Raw genomic sequence first — 18,094 nt, forward strand, 5'->3', positions numbered from 1 at the left:
CAAGAGGAGGGGATGTAACCATTGACAACGGTGATGCCCTTGCATAAAGCCAGCCATGGAAAGGAGTAAGACTGATTGGATGAAGGCAGCAGGAAAGCAGAGGTTCAGAGGAACGAAAGCATCTCTGTGCGCTTATCTGAAATTCTCACCAATGATTTACATAAGTATTTTTATCCTTCTTTTATTTTTGAAAACTCCATAACTATTTTATATCCGCCTGACTGAGATTTACAAGGTGACCATAGCTTGCTTCAAGCCAACAATCTCCGTGGGATCGACCTTTACTCACGTAAGGTTTATTACTTGGACGACCCAGTGCACTTGCTGGTTAGTTGTATCGAAGTTGTGACAAATTATGAATTGAGATTAGAGCACCAAGTTTTTGGAGCCATTACCAGAGATCACAATTTCGTGCACCATATACTTCCACCGTCTTGCCGATAAGATAATTGAATATCTTGTTCATCTGCCTTTGGTACGTAGCTCCTGCATTCTTCAGCCCGAACGGCATCACCTTGTAGCAGTATGATCCCCCTGGCATTATAAACGCCGTTTTCTCTTCGTCTGGCCGATGCATTGGTATCTCGTTGTAACCAGAATAAGCATCCATGAAACTCAGATACCAGTATCCCGCAGCCGCGTCAACAAGAGCATCAATGTTAGGGAGGGGAAGGAATCCTTGGGACATGCTTTGTTAAGATCAGAATAGTACACGCACATTCTCCATTTCCCACTGGGTTTTTTAACCAGAATTACATTCGACAGCCAAGTCGAGTAGTCGAGTTCCCGAATGAACCCTGCTTCTAGCAAGCTGACCGTTTGCCTGGCCACCTCTTCTTCCCTTTCCTGGGACATTTTCCTTCTTCTTTGTGCCACCGGCTTGGCTTCTGCTCTGGTGCGACATGAACTGTGAGTCTATCCCCGGCATGTCGGCCGACGTCCAGGCGAATAGGTCGCTGTTAGCTCTGATCATTTCCACCAAGGGTTCTTTCAAATCATGTGGGAGGTTTTTGTTCACAAAAGTGAACTTCTCATCCGAGAGTCACCGACCCTGAATTTCTCGAGGTCCCCCTCAGATTCTGGCCTTAGTTTATCGTCAACCCTCGTGTCCAGGTCGGCTAAGAAGACCCCAGCTACTTCTTTGGACTTTTTCCTCAGAGAAAGACTGGCGTTGTGGCACGTGACCACCGTTTCTGAATCTCCCCTGATGGAACCCACTGATCCATCATCAGTGACAAATTTCATTAACAATAGCTTGGTGCAAATCACCGCTCCAAACTCATTGATGGTTTTCCTCCCTAAGATGAGGTTGTAGGTCGTGGAGTCCATTAAGACAACGAACTCCGCCATTAGCGACCTCTTCCACCGACCTCCGCCTATAAAGACCGGGAGGGAAACTACCCCATCAGGTTTGATGAAGTTTTCACCTAAGCCAACCACGCCGTGTTGGTGGGTCCTTAAATCGGTGTCTCGAAGGCCCAAAGCATCAAATACGTTGCGGAACATGATGTTCGAATCAGCTCCAGTGTCTACTAGAATTTGCTTTACTAGGCCAGTTCCAACTCTAGCCGTGATCACCATGGGATGGTTTTCTGGCAAGTCGTCAAACCATTGGTCCTCGGGGCCGAACGATATTGACGGTACCTTCCGGGAGGGAGGCGCGGAGCCCGAGGATACAGCTAAGACTTTGACATCTTTTCTGCTTGCCGACTTCGACCTGGGGGGAACATCTCTCCCGATCACGACGTTTACGATAGTGAGGCCGCACTCGTTATCCTCTTCAGGCTCACGTCTTTGCCTTACAGCGCGGCTCTTGTCCTCGCCGGATCGGTCATGCTCCCGCCTCTTTGGCTGCCTTATAAGGTGGGAGAATTCGGCCAACTTCCCTTCCCGAATTGCCTGCTCCAGAGCATCTTTCAAGTCGAAAAAATCTTGGGTCTTGTGGCCGTAGCCCTTGTGGTAGTCACAATAGAGGTTTTTGTTTCCTTCCGTCCTGTCCTTGAGTTGTCGGGGCTTCGACAGGATGCCTTTGTTGGTAATCTGCTGATAGACTTCAACAATTAGGGCCGCCAGGGGGTATAGTTGGTAAACTTTCCTACCCGAGGAAACTTCTTGAAGGTTTTAGCCGGGCCTCCGTCCTTGGAGTGTTCCTTGGGCCCTTCCCTGCTACCGGTTTGATGGGCATGGTTGTAGGCGGACTGCCGTTTGTTGGCTGCCACGACCTGGCTGACCTCTTCATCATTGATATACTCGCTGGCCACGTTTTGAATTTATTGCTTCGTCCACACGGGCTTGGTGGTAAGGTGTTTTCTGAAATCCTCGTTCAACAACCCGTTCGTCAGGCACAAACTGGCCACCGAGTCGATTAGGAAGTCGATCTCCAAGCACTCGTCATTGAACATATCCAGGTATTTCCTGGTCGGTTCACCGGCTCTCTATGTCACCCCAAGCAAGTTAATCGGGTGTTTCACTTTAGCAATACGTGTGGTGAATTTTGCCAGGAAGGCACAACTAATGTCGGCAAAGGTGGTTACAAAGCCCTGGAGGAGAGCATTGAACCAGCGAATTGCCGGTCCCGTTAAGGTTACGAAGAAAGCGCGACACCTTACTTCATCACCCACCCCTTCTAGGTTCATCCTGGCCTCAAAGGCCGTTAGATGTTCCTGGGGGTCTTGGGTCCCATCGTACCTCATGTTTGTTGGCTTATCGAAGTGTTTCGGTAGCCGGACCTCGAGGATTGAATGGTAAAAAGGGGTTGCCTCCATGATCACGGGCGGTCGCTTTCTCCTTGGTCTTTCTCTACTATTTTCGCGGTTGTCCTGACAGTATTCCCTGTCGGAGGTCGGGTGTAAATTATGGGATATCGCCATCTCCTCGACACTTCCCTGCTTTCTCCTTGGCTCTCTGACTCCGATCGGGGGCTCGGGGTACGTTTGGAGCGGCTCCTTCGGGGCTAGCCACCACCCGCTCCAGGTTCTGCACTCTGTGGCACAACTCCTGTATTATTCTAGCACTATCAATACCTGCTCCCCCAAAGGGTCGCCTCTCGTGGGAGCGCGAAGGGAGCTCAAGCTGCCGCAAGAGGGGTCTGGTACGTTCACGAGAGGAAGCCATGGAGGCTACCCTACCGCTTCTGGGTACCACTTCCTCCCCGCGTGGTGTGCCTCTGTCGTCTGCCTCTATAGGACCCAACAGAAAATCCATCTGTCAATCTCCACAGACGGCGCCAATGTTTGGTTGCTCGAGATTTCGGACTGGTTGGAGAGGTGCTCCGGGTGAGGTAACGGGGACTAGCTTAGATTTGAGTCTGGATGTGGGCCAACGACCTCCCGAGCTCTTCATGAAGTATGGGGGGAGCCACCTGCAATGACACTCCAACGCCCAAGTCAGGGTGTGAACAGGCAGTTATGAGAGCAAAGGGGGTAGTGACGTACCTTGGGGAGGGGTAGAACCCTCCGCATATATACCCTGTCAGAGGTGGGTCCCGCAAGATCAGACCCACCTTCTTCGAAATTTCTCTGCACAGCTGTGCGCGTGATGAGTTGGGGGTAGCTGTCCGGGTCGGTTTCTCGGCCCAGGTTTGGTCTTTAGAGATTGAGCCGCTCGGGCCGGATTGGTCAAGACACAACCCCGGCTGGGCCGTATCAGTATGTATATATTTGTACCAAAATTGAAAATAAAAGGATCCAGAATTCATTCTTTCAACACCAATATTGGTTCCAATAATTTATTAAGAATAGTTTTATCTACTCATAACAATATTAACATTACTATAATTCACTTTTTGTTGTAAAATAACTAAATAAATAAGGAAGAAGTAACAAATATAAAATATAAAAATATAATTAGATAACTCTAGGATTACTATTCACCACAATTACTATAACAATATAATCAATATATTAATATTGTAGTAAAGAATATAAGAGAGAGAGAGAATAGTATAAGAAAAAGAGAGTGAAGAATGTTTTTATTGCTGTGTCCATATCATGTAGTGAGGTTGTCTATTTATACATACAAGGAGGCTACTATTTTCCACTATCATTAAATGTAAGGACTTTGATAATGTAGCCATTCAGCATGGAAAAGATGATCCGCTCATGGTCATCCATTTCATCCTTATCGCAACACTCCCCCTTGGATGACCATTAAGGATTATTGCCTCGTTAAAACCTTACTAAAGAAAACCCAATGGGAAAAAAACTTTAGTGAAGGAAAAAGAGTACAATATCCTTTGTGATGGAGACTACCTCATTAAAAACCTTGTCAAGAAAAACCCAATGGGAAAAAAACCTGACCAAGGGAAAAAGAGTACAGTCTCTCCCTCTTGTCGACATCATTTAATGTCTCGAAATCGGCGCATCCCAATCTTATGTACCAATCTTTCAAAGGAGGATTTTGGGAGTGACTTTGTGAATAAATCTGCCAGATTGTCACTTGAGCGGATCTGTTGGACATCAATTGTCCCTTGATTTTGAAGATCATGAGTGAAGAAGAATTTGGGAGAAAAATGCTTTGTTCTATCACCTTTGATATATCCGCCTTTAAGTTGAGCAATACATGCTGTATTATCTTCAAACATGACAGTTGGAGCTATCTTCTGATCAATCAGTCCACATGATGACAGAATATATTGGATCAAACTCCGAAGCCAAAAACACTTGCGACTTGCTTCATGAATCGCTAGTATTTCGGCATGATTAGAGGATGTTGCAGCAATCGTCTATTTCGTGGACCTCCATGATATAGTTGTTCCACCATATATAAACAGGTATCCTGTTTGAGATCTCCCTTTATGTGGATCAGACAAGTAGCCAGCATCTGCATAGCCAACTAGTTGTGACTTGGATCCATAGGGATAAAACAATCCCATATCAACTGTCCCATGAAGATATCGAAAGATTTGCTTGATTCCGCTCCAATGTCTTTTGGTTGGAGAGGAACTATACCTTGCTACTAAGTTCACAGCAAATGATATATCGGGTCGTGTATTATTAGCAAGATACATTAGCGCTCCAATGGCACTAAGATATGGTACTTCAGGACCAAGGTTATCTTCATTTTCTTCCTTAGGACGGAATTGATCCTTTTTCACATCCAAAGACATTACGATCATTGGGGTACTTAATGAATGTGACTTATCCAGATAAAATCTCTTCAAGATCTTTTCTGTGTATGTTGTTTGATGAATAAAGATCCCACTTTTTATATGCTCGATCTGCAGGCTGAGACAAAACTTAGTCTTTCCAATATCTTTCATCTCAAACTCTTCTTTTAGAGTTTTTATAATTGTTGGAATCTCTTCAGGAGTCCCAATGATATTTAAATCATCAACGTACACAGCAATAATAATGAATCCAGATGCAGTTTTCTTTATGAAAACACAGGGGCAGATATCATCATTCTTGAATCCGTTTTTGGCCAGATACTCAGTAAGACGATTATACCACATTCGTCCAGGTTGCTTCAGACCATATAAAGATCTTTACAATTTGACTGAGTATAACCCTTGCGAATATTCATTGGATGGTTTAGATATCTTTAGTCCTTCAGGGACTTTCATATAGATATCCCGATCTAATGAGCCGTATAAGTAGGCTGTTACCACATCCATTAAATGCATATGCAGTTTATGATATGCAGATAAACTGACCAAATAACGCAATGTTATCGCATCCACTACAGGAGAATACGTTTCTTCATAATCTATATCAGGCCTTTGTGAAAAACCTTGTGCCACAAGTCGGGCTTTATAGCACACAACTTCATTTTTCTCATTTCGTTTTCTCACAAATACCCATCGATATCCAACAAGTTTTACATCTTCTGGTGTATGGACTACAGGTCCAAAGACTTCACGTTTTGCAAGTGAGTCTAATTCAGCCTTCATCGCTGCTTCCCATTTTGGCCAATCATTTCTTTGTCGATATTCTTCAACTGATCTTGGCTCAAGATCCTTACTTTTATGCATGATATTTAATGCCACATTATATACAAATATTTCATTGACAATTGTCTTATTTCGGTTCCATTTTTTTCCTGTAAAGACATAATTTATCGAGATCTCGTCATTTTCACAATTTTCAGGTACCTGAACGTCTTCTGGCGTTAACATTATATCAGAATTTTGGACAACTGCAGTTGTCTCTACTATGTCTTTTTCAACAAGAATAGTATTTACCTCTTTTCATTTTCGAGGATTTTTATCTTTGGAACCGACAGGCTTGCCACGCTTCTGGCGTGAATTTGCTTCAGTGGCTACTTGTCCTACTGGGACATCAATTCGAATTGGGGCATTTTTCGCAGGTATATAAGATTTGGTTATCCTCTTTGTATCGAAAAATGCATCAGGCAATTCATTTGCTATTCTTTGCAAATGTATAATCTTTTGAACTTCTAGTTCACATTGTCCTGATCGAGGATCTAAATGCATCAAGGATGATGCATTCCAATTAAGTTCCTTTTCAGGAAGCTTATTCTCTCCCCCTAATGTTGGAAATTTTGATTCATCAAAATGACAATCCGCAAACCGAGCTTTGAATACATCTCCAGTTTGTATCTCAAGATACCTCATTATAGAGGGAGAATCATATCCAACATATATCCCCAATTTTTTTTGGGGTCCCATTTTGGTGCGATTAGGTGGTGCAATGGGAACATATATCGCACATCCGAATATTCTTAAATGGAAAATATTTGGCTGCTGGCCAAATGCTAATTTCATAGGAGAGAACTGATGGTAATTCGTTGGCCTCAAACGGATAAGTGCTGCGGCATGCAAAATAGTATGCCCCTAAACCGAGGTTGGGAGATTTGTTCTCATAAGTAAGGGTCTAGAAATTAATTGGAGGCACTTAATAAGTGATTCTGCTAACCCATTTTGTGTGTGAACATGAGTTACTGGATGTTCAACACTTATTCCGTTAGCCATACAATATGCATCAAAGGCTTGGGAAGAAAATTCACTAGCATTATCAAGACGAATTACTTTGATTGGATTTTCTGAAAATTGTGCTTTTAATCGAATAATTTGAGCCAGTAATCTCGCAAACGCCAGGTTGCGAGAAGACAATAAGCACACATGAGACCATCTCGAATATGCGTCTATTAGGACCATAAAATATCTAAAAGATTCACATGGTGGATGAATAGGTCCACATATATCACCTTGAATCATTTCTAGGAATTCAGGGGACTCAAATCCAATCTTTACTGGTGATGACCTTAAAATTAACTTTCCTTGAGAACATGCATCACAACAAAATTCACTAGATTTAAGAATCTTCTGGTTCTTTAGTGAATGTCCATGGGAGTTTTCAATAATTCTCCTCATCATGGTTGTTCCCGGATGATCCAATCTATCATGCCAAGTTATGAATTCATTTAGGCTAGTAAACTTCTGGTTTACAATGGCATGTGATTCAATTGCACTAATCTTGGTATAATACAACCCAGATGAAAGTGAGGGTAACTTTTCTAATATAACCTTTTTATTTAAATCATGAGTTGTGATACATAAATACTCATGATTTCTCTCATTCATTGTTTCAGTATGATATCCATTTCGGCGAATATCTTTGAAACTCAGCAAGTTTCTTCGAGACTTGGTAGACAACAGTACATTATTTATTATGAATTTTGTTCCTCCGGGAAACAAAATTATAGCTCTTCTGGAGCCTTCTATCACATTGCCCGAGCCAATAATAGTATTAACATACTCTTCTTTTGGCACAAGATGGGTAAAATATATATCATTTTTAAGAATAGTGTGCGAACTTGCACTATCTGCAAGGCAAATATCTTTAGAATATGTCCTTCCCATTTTTCTTGAAAGACAAATGATAATAATAATAATAAAATGAGTAGAAATACATGCACAGTAAAATTATTCACATGAATATTTAACAAACACATACACATATCAAACTATTCCATCATTGATCAAATAGCCAATATTTCCTTCAGAATCCTTAAAGAAATTAGATACATCATAATGAATGGTGGAATTTTCATCATTTGAAACAAAAATTGTTTCCTTTTCTTTGTCATCCTTTTTCAAGGATGCTTGATAAAGATCAACTAGGTGCCTTGGGGTACGACAGGTACATGACCAATAGCCCTTTCCACCACAATAGAAGCATTTATCCTCAATTGATTTACTTTACCCATTGTTTCTTTCTTTATCCCACTTCTGGTGAGATTCTTTCTTGTGAACATAATTTCTTTTCCTTCCATAATTTTTCTCGTTATCAAAATCTTGCCATTTACCTCTTCTAGGGTTATAATTTGCCGCATTTGCTTCAAGAAATGGGGTGGCGCCAGTTGGGCGCGCTGTATGATTTCTTAAGAGCAACTCATTGTTGCGTTCAGCAACAAGAAAGCAAGAAATTAGCTCAAAATATTTTTTAAAACCTTTTTCTCGATTGCTACTGTAGGAGCACATTCGAGGCATGGAAGGTTGAGAAATTTTTCTCTAACATATCGGGCTTAAAGAAGTATTTGATGATTGTACCTATCTTCAAGGTCTTTCCACAGATTTGCAGGATCTTTTAATGTGGGATATTCATTTTCAATCATACTTCAAGATGACGACCAAGAAAAATCATGGATTTGGTTTTATCCTTTTGGGATGTATTATTTTAAACCTTAATGGTATCTCCAAGATCCATTAAATCAAGATGGATTTTAGCATCTAGTATCCATGATAAATAATTGTTTCCAAATATATCAAAAGCATTATATTCAAGATGAGAGAGTTTCGACATAATGAAAATTTGTTACTGGAATCTTCCTAAAATTTCGTTAGAGCTTCGTGCTGATAACGTGTTGTAAAATAACTAAATAAATAAGGAAGAAGTAATAAATATAAAATATGAAAATATAATTAGATAACTTTAGAATTACTATTCACCACAATTACTATAACAATATAATTAATATATTAATATTATAGTAAAGAATATAAGAGAGAGAATAGTATAAGAAAGAGAGAGTGAAAAATGTTTTTATTGCTGTGTCCATATTATGTAGTGAAGTTGTCTATTTATACATATAAGAAGGCTACTATTTTTCACTATTATTAAATGTAAGAACTTTGATAATCTAGCCATTCAACATGAAAAAGATGATCCCCTCATGGTCATCCATTTCATCCTTATTGCAACACTTTTATATTAATTAGTGTACTTTTTGTTTCTGGGTTATTTATAAAGAGATTAAATCATATCATATATGTGCAGTGTATATTTGATTGGTTCATTTTTATCCATCACTTTAGTCTTTTCCCCCTTATGTTTGTTCCATAATTTCTTTCACTCAGATTTTTTTATGCACTATTTGTCGTTAAATTATCAATTATATTTTTAGTTAATAAATCCCTTTAGAATTTTTCAACTAATCTCTTTCTCCTCATTGTTAATTAAATTAACTATCATTTATTAATATTGTTTATGATTACTCTTTGTTTCACATTTTCTAATAAATGTGCATTTACTTAAAATAAAAGATAAAAGAAAAGCGAGTGAAATATATTTTTTAAAAATTGAGAAGATAATCTTTTCATATGTATCTTAAATCGCATTTAATTCATGTTATTGCAACTATTTGTTTTTTCTTGTTTGTACTACTTTTTATATTTTATAAAGTAAAACTTAAATTTTAGATTCATAATATAGTTATAATAAATAAAATATATAGGTAGAAAAATGATACAATCACGTATTGCACAAAGTAATACAAATACTAAAATTACTTTTAAAATTTCAAAGTGATAGTAAATTTATTCCAATTAAATTTTTTTATTGTATCTTTATATTTCTGTATCCACATTTTTCATGTTATTTTTCTCTTTAAAAATATCACATTCTATCTAATTCTAAATTATAATTCACCTTTTTAAAACCTCAAAAAAATAAATTTAAATAAATTTTGTTAATTTTATAATACTTCTATAATTTATATCACATAATAATAATAATGTATAATATTAAATATTATGTTTATTATAATTAGCCATGAGTATGTACATGTAAAATAAAAATATATATATAATATATATTGATTAGGGTAAAGTATATTTTTTGTTCTTGAAGTTTGATAAAAATTCTAAAAATATTCTTAAGTTTTATTTTGTTTCAATTTTATCTCATAAGTTTTCAATTTGCATCAAATATACCATTGACCACTAAATTTTCAAAATATTTAAGATCGATTTAACAATAATGTATAAAAATTATGCTTAATTTACTTGTATTGAGGGTTGTTTTTATGAAATTGTTATTGAATTAGTCTTAAATTTTTTTAAAAATTAATCGTTAAAATATATTTGATATAAATAAAAAAATTTTTAGACAAAATTAAAATAAAATAAAATTTAAAAATATTTTTAAAATTTTTATCCAACTTTTGATAAAAAAAAAATATAGTTTATCCTATTAATTAAAATCAAGATGATTGGAACATCGGTATATTTAAAAACTTTCCTATAAGATATGTGAGAAAATTCACACAAGGCGATGAAAACGGTTGAGGAGGGACAATCTGCCAATCCCTTTGACTTGAGTGACAGAAATTCAATTTATGTACTATTCTAAGTATCTATCACATTTTTTTCTTCATTACCAAATCTTTCACTACAACTGAAGTCACAATCACTCTTTCCTCCATAGTTGTCTTCTACTTGGCAAAGTTTTTGTTTTCTCACTCTTTTTGAATCCTCTTTCTCCACATGGCATCACTCTTTCTTCCTTAGCCATATTATTACCCTCACACACTCTTCAATGCACTCCAATAATCCAAACCTTTCTTCTTCCAATGGAAATACCAAAGCCTTTCATCCTTCTTCTTCTTCTTCTTCTTCTTTTCATCCCTTCCTTCTCAGTTTCTACCTTTACTCCCATAGATAACTACCTTATCAACTGTGGCTCAAACACCAATGCTTCACTCTTCAACAGACCCTTCATTGCTGAAGAACAAGGTTCCACCTTTCTCTCTTCAGAAAACTCTATCCCACTCAAACTCCAAAACCCACCTCCAAATTTGCCTCTTTTGTATCACACAGCAAGAGTCTTCACCACCAACGCAAGGTACAGGTTCAACATGAAGAGAAACGGCACCAACTTTGTGCGTTTCCATTTCTACGCTTTTAAAGCTCCGAGTGTTGACCTCAAGCATGCTAAATTCAGTGTCTTTGTTAATGGGGTCTCACTTTTAAGGTATTTCCAGCAAGTTAATAATAGTGTCATGGTTAAAGAGTTTATCTTGAAGATAGAATCAGAATCTGTTGAAATTTTGTTTAGGCCTGTTGCTACTGGTGGTGGTAGCAACTCAGGATTTGGATTTGTGAATGGTTTAGAGGTTTTTTCTGCTCCTGAAGATTTTGTTACAGATTATGGAGCTAGGTTTGTTGGTGCTTCTGGGGTGGAAGAGTTCAAGAACCTTTCATCTCAGGTTTTAGAAACTGTTCATAGGATCAATGTTGGTGGTTTGAAAATAACACCATTTAATGATACCCTTTGGAGGACTTGGATCCCTGATGAGGGTTTTCTTGTTTTCAAGCATGCAGCAAAGTCTGCATTTACTGATCACACACCAAATTACCAGAAGGGAGGGGCAACACCAGAGATTGCCCCTGATAATGTTTACATGACTGCTCAGCAGATGAATAGGGAGAACTCGAGTTTAGCTTCGAGGTTCAACATAACTTGGAATTTTTCTGTGGATACTGGTGGTGTTCCTCACCTTGTGAGGTTGCATTTCTGTGATTTCGTTAGCCCTGCGCTTAATTTGCTCTACTTTGATGTGTATATCAACGGCTACACTGCAATTAAGGATCTTGATTTGTCGTCCCTTACGTTCCACACGCTTGCTTCTCCATACTATGTGGATTTTGTCACTCACTCGGATGATTCCGGTATTATTCAAATAAGTGTTGGTCCTTCTGATCTTAGCAGTTCTATAAGGATGAATGCCATATTGAATGGAGCAGAGATACTGAAGATGGTCAATGTTATCGATTCCAGTGCTACACATTGGAAGAAAAGATTGTGGATTTGGATTGGTTCAGTTGCTGGAGGAATTGTTGTCTTGTGTTTAGTTGTAGCTGCTTTTCTACTTGCTATCAGATGCAGGAAGAAGAAACAAAAGCGAGGAACCGTCGAAAGCGTTGGATGGACACCTTTACAAATGTATGGAGGGAGTTCCAACAGTAGAATGTCTGAGCCTGGTTCTAATGGATACATTGGCTTGAAGATCCCCTTTGCAGATATACAATTCGCGACGAATGATTTCGATAAAAGTTTGGTGATAGGGTCTGGTGGGTTTGGTATGGTTTACAAAGGCGTACTCAGAGACAATGTTAAGGTTGCTGTTAAGAGAGGCATGCCTGGGTCAAGACAGGGCCTTCCGGAATTTCATACTGAGATAACTGTTTTGTCCAAAATTCGCCATCACCACCTCGTTTCGCTGGTTGGTTTTTGCGAAGAGAATTCGGAGATGATACTTGTCTATGAGTATGTTGAGAAAGGTCCCCTTAAAAGGCATTTATACGGCTCGTCCGGCTTGCCACCTCTCTCGTGGAAGCAGCGTCTAGAGATATGCATTGGCGCTGCGAGAGGCCTCCACTATCTTCATACTGGGTTTGCTCAAGGAATCATCCACCGCGACATTAAATCGACCAACATTTTGCTTGATGAAAACTATGTGGCCAAGGTTGCTGACTTTGGCCTTTCAAGATCTGGACCTTGTATCAATGAAACACATGTGAGTACTGGTGTGAAAGGTAGTTTTGGTTATCTTGATCCTGAGTACTTCCGGAGGCAGCAGCTAACCGATAAATCGGATGTTTATTCGTTTGGGGTTGTACTATTTGAGGTTCTTTGTGCTAGACCAGCAGTTGATCCGCAATTGACCCGGGAACAAGTGAATTTAGCAGAATGGGCCTTAGAGTATCTTGAGAAGGGTATGCTAGAGCATATTGTTGACCCTCGCATTGCAGGGCAGATTGAACCAAGGTCGTTGAAGAAATTTGGCGAAACGGCCGAAAAATGTTTGGCAGAATATGGTGTTGATAGGCCAACTATGGGTGATGTCTTATGGAATTTGGAATATGCACTTCAGCTTCAAGAAAGTGGACAACAAAGGGAGCCGCGAGCCGGTATCAGCGCCGACGAATCAGTGAATGTGACTACAACAATTGCTCCTGGAAATTCTTCCAGCAACAGAACAGTTGTGAGAGATTATTCAGATGTAAGTAGTAGTCAAGTGTTTTCCCAGCTAATGACCAATGAAGGCAGATAGAGATAGTTTCATGCTGCATGTATAAGTTAACATTTTTGCATCAAAAACTTTATTTATCAATTATTAAATGATATAAATGGAATTCTAGTCCAGAGTTCTCATTTCAATGGCAATGCTTAGTGTTATGGTAGATGAAACTGAGTGTGTAATGCTTCATAGAGGTTTAAAGTATAAGGTTACAGGGACACACATACATATGTTTTTTTATTATTATTATTTTAATAAATCTTAAAAAATACAATATTTCTAGTCATACGCTATTTTAACAAGGTTTTATTTCTTGGCATCCATAATTCCATATGCAAATTGAACTGGAACCTAATCCCAAACCAGTCTTCCAATCTTTCACATTTGCATGACTGAATATTATTTTATTGAGTAAAATGACAATTAAGTCATTGAAGATTTCGACTTCAAACTAATTAATCCCTAAAGGAAAAAAAAAAGTACTATTTTGGTCCTCCAAAAGAGCAAACAGTGGATATATGATGTCTTTCTATCAATTCATCAAGTAAAACTTAACAGTGATGTTTATAGGCTTAGGATTCGGTGGTCCAGGAACCTTTGGACCACTTAGTGGTCCAAATAAAAAACATGTTTTTGGAGTTTTTTTATCAATTGGTACGTAGTCTTTGAACTAATTTTAATTACAAATCAACCATATATATTTTATTTAATTATAAAAATAGTTTTTTATTTTATAAATTATTATTTTATCAATTATCTATTATATTTATTAACAATCAAATACAAAAATAACAACTAATTATACCCTCCATTCATCCTAATAATTCTAATTGATTAAAAAATTAACTTTGATCTCGTTACGTTCGTCCATGGCTTCCAAATCGTATTTCCTTGAAATTCAATCGATTGGTTTACACTATATCACAAAACAATCGATTGAAAGTTGTAAGGTAGAATGGTAAAAAGCTTAAACCAATCGATTGTTTATACTTTTCAATCGAATGAATGCCTCAAAACAATCGATTGTTGTTGTTATTCAATTGATTGAATTCACGAAAACAACATGGATTTGTCAAATACAATCGATTGGAAAGTGATGACATTGAAATTTTAGCCAAATTCAATCTATTGGTAATGGAATATCCATCTACTCAATCAATTGGTAATGTTCTCATTTTTCAGAATTCTGTAGGATTTTGCACAATTTATTCTATTCTACTTTCATAAATCACAAATAGGTTGTACAAATTCTCATTAATCTAATTTTTTTTTTCAATCACCATGATCAGGATCTTATTATCTTCTTGCACCAATATCAATGTATTAACATAAGAACAATTTTTATCACTTAACTTAAATCATTAATCCTGTAGTTTGGTCTAATTTGGACGAAGGAAATGTATTTCTACTAGTATTAATTAAATCCGTGATACTACATGACGAAATTATTTTGGTAACCAAATTTAACCAAGTTGGTTCAATAGCTTATTGGTATAATAAAAAACAATTGATTGAGTAGATGGGTACCATTACCAATCGATTGAAATTGGCAAAACATTCAACTTCATCACCTTCCAATCGATTGGATTACATTACCAATCGATTGAATTTGGCTAAAACTTCAATGTCATCACTTTCCAATCGATTGTATTTGGCAAATCCATGTTGTTTTCGTGAATTCAATCGATTGAGTAACAACAACAATCGATTGTTTTGAGGCATTCATTCGATTGGAAAGTATAAACAATCGATTGGTTTAAGCTTTTTACCATTCTACCTTACAACTTTCAATCGATTGTTTTGTGATATAGTGTAAACCAATCGATTGAATTTCAAGAAAACACGATTTGGAAGTCATAGACGAACGTAACGAGATCAAAGTTAATTTTTTAATCAATTGGAATTATTAGGATGAATGGAGGATATAATTGGTTGTTATTTTTGTATTTGATTGTTAATAAATATAATAGATAATTGATAAAATAATAATTTATAAAATAAAAAATTATTTTTATAATCAAATAAAATATATGGGGTTAATTTATAATTAAAATTAGTTCAAGGACTACGTAGTAATTGATAAAAAAACTCCAAAAATGTGTTTTTTACTTGGACACTAAGTGGTCCAAAGGTTCCTGGCCACTGAATCCTGTGCCATGTTTATATGTACTGTTAATTACTCTGACATGTCTATCTATGAAAGATAGTCATGTAGATAATTTTTGAAACGAAACTTCACTTTTTTAATAGGATTTGTGATAAATAGGGAGCAGTTAATAAAAAGTATATGAAAACTCAAGATAATAAATGATTTACTGTCCAAAATTACATCGTTTCCTGCTAACGTGATAATAACGAGATATGTACCACTGTAAATAACGAAATACATAGACAATTCGATTTCGTTTTGCACTATTTATTGACAGAAAGACACATATCTACCATTTACTATTTTAAAAGACCTAATTAATACATTTTTTTCTTCAAAAACTAATTAGTCCAAAGTCAACAAATATTTGAAGATCTAACAAAAAAAATCACATACATAAATTTTTGCGTATAGTATTTTATAGTGGGAGTAGTTATTATGTGCAATCTCTTAGAAAGCAGATTCCTGATTATCAAGTTGTAGTGCACAAGTCTGGCCACCACTCTCAACAGTTTTTTAATTGACAATTATTTTCTCTATTTTGAATTTCGTAGCAATAGGATTGGATTGGATTGGATTCCAGCTACTGGACAGTGGAAGCGTGTGCTCTCCACTCCACTCAAACAAATACTTGTGGTCCAACGGAAAAAGAAAAAAAAATAAATAAATAAAAACTTATGGAAGCTGCCATGATGCCATCCATTCTCTTTTTTTCTTTAGCTATATAGTAAATGATAGTTACGGCAAAGATGATAGAATATGATTAAGAACTTTCTTGCTACTCTGTATAATGTGATTTGATGAATATGTGACAATTGATCAATCAAATCAACAAGGCCCCCCCAAATAGCTCACCAAATGGTTGAGGCCTTGAGGGGATAGTGGGGAAGTGTATATTTTAGATACTAATTCGGTGAAGTGTATCTTACATATTTTAATATATTACTATTTACTGGTGGGAATTTTAAATTAGAATAATGCTATACATCAAGTTTTTTTGTTAACCAAATTTAATCAAATTGGTTTAACAATAAAATTAATTATAATTAATATTATTTCAAGTTTTGATTATTTAATTTGATTAGATTTAATTGATAAAAAAATTTGAATGTATAGTATTACTTTTTTTTTTGTCGAATAGTATTACTCTTTAAATTAATATTTATGGAAAGAAGTTTAAGAAACTAATATTAATTAGAAGTCTGCTACACATACAAACTTTTTTAGCTTACAAGCTATACAAGTTGGCCAAGTCCAAGAAAAAAACATGTGCACCACTTCTTTAGAATCTAGCGTCCAACGCACGCGCCTTAATCACCCATTGCGTTCACCCATTGCGTTTTTCCACAACACATTCATTATGCTGCACTCTTCCTCTTCTTCCTCAATCAAAACGCAAACAGTTAAGATTCAAGCGACATTCGAAACAAATGAAGAAACGTTCAGCTCCTCGCAAAGAGTAGAAGAAAATCAAGAAGAAAAGATACAAATCTCTATTAAAAATCACCAGAAAAAACGAAGAAACATTATTCAAGGCACTGTTTTAGTGTTCTTCTAGGTTTTTTTTCTAGATTGTCTCTGCCATGTGCCTCACTCTTAACCAGCAAAATATTAAAAGATTTTAAGAAGAAATATACTGTCTCCCATCTAATATTGGATGTATTTCTTAAATCCTTTGGGTGTATTTCTGAAATCCTTTGGATGTACTTCTGTAACCGTTTGGGTGTATTTCTAAAGTTCCATTATCTTCAAAACAATTTCAAAACTTGGTTTCAGAAACCATGAAAATCGAAAAAAATCGAAGGAGATCGAAGGTAAAGAGAAAACGCACGAAGGAGATCGAACAAATTTGGCAAGAAACTCGAAAAAGGAAACGAAATCTTTTGAAAAATGGAAGTTATATATTCACGCGTTGATTGATTTGGATTGATTTAAAAGTCTGTTAAAGAGGCACGTAACATAAGCAGCGCGTTTAGGGGGTTTCGTTCTCTTCCGGCTTGTAAAGCTTGTAAGCGCAAAACATTTGTATGTAAAGATTAATTCTATTAATTAATTAAATTAATTTAAAAATTGTCCAACAATTAGAAAGAAATATTTGAAACTAAAAACATTTAAAAACTCAAGTAAAAAGAATATTTTAGGGTGAAACAAAATAAAAATCAATTTAAAATCCAAAATTAATAATTTTAGGTTTTACTATTTAATATTTAGAATTTAAGATGGCTGAGTTGACACTTGACAACGAGAAAGCGGTTGCTGGAGATGGTGGATGGCTGGTAGACGTAGTAGTGGATGAAATTATGTTGTTGAAAAGAAGGAGAAACCGTGAGAGAATGTAAAAGATCATTAAAAAAAAAAAAAAAGATAGTAAGTGAGCTTATTTGGCTGTGGCCTGTGGCACTTATTGACTGAAGTTGACTGACCTTTTGTTGTCCTTACTCCTTAGTGAGCTTGTTAGTGAAATTATAGTTAACTAGATTTAAACTTGCGTGACGGGAAAAAAAAACAATATAAACAAAATTATTTAGTATAAAAAAATAGAGTAATTTTAAATTGTTTAATAAAATTTCTTTGACATAATTATTTAGGTTAATTTTAAAATATACAATAAATACTATACAAAAATAACAACAAAAAAATCTTATCTTATTAAATGAAATTAAATATATAATAAATACTATA

General features: G+C 36.4%; 2 protein-coding genes across 2 annotated transcripts; one reads left to right on the plus strand and one right to left on the minus strand.

Annotated features, from left to right (window-relative positions):
• Positions 1-1,014: 1,014 nt before the first annotated feature.
• LOC140182237 (uncharacterized) lies at positions 1,015-2,765 on the minus strand. Its single transcript, XM_072228378.1, has 2 exons — positions 2,483-2,765; positions 1,015-2,051 (listed from the first exon to the last, which is right to left on the minus strand). Exons 1-2 carry the CDS (start codon positions 2,763-2,765, stop codon positions 1,015-1,017), a joined length of 1,320 nt encoding a protein of 439 aa, XP_072084479.1.
• Positions 2,766-10,513: 7,748 nt separating this feature from the next.
• LOC112776609 (probable receptor-like protein kinase At5g24010) lies at positions 10,514-13,549 on the plus strand. Its single transcript, XM_025820816.3, has one exon. It carries the CDS (start codon positions 10,813-10,815, stop codon positions 13,294-13,296), a length of 2,484 nt encoding a protein of 827 aa, XP_025676601.1. The 5' UTR covers positions 10,514-10,812; the 3' UTR covers positions 13,297-13,549.
• The last annotated feature ends 4,545 nt before the right edge of the window (positions 13,550-18,094 follow it).

This window comes from Arachis hypogaea, chromosome 19 (genome assembly GCF_003086295.3).
Source record: "Arachis hypogaea cultivar Tifrunner chromosome 19, arahy.Tifrunner.gnm2.J5K5, whole genome shotgun sequence".
NCBI classification, from domain to species: Eukaryota; Viridiplantae; Streptophyta; class Magnoliopsida; order Fabales; family Fabaceae; genus Arachis; species Arachis hypogaea.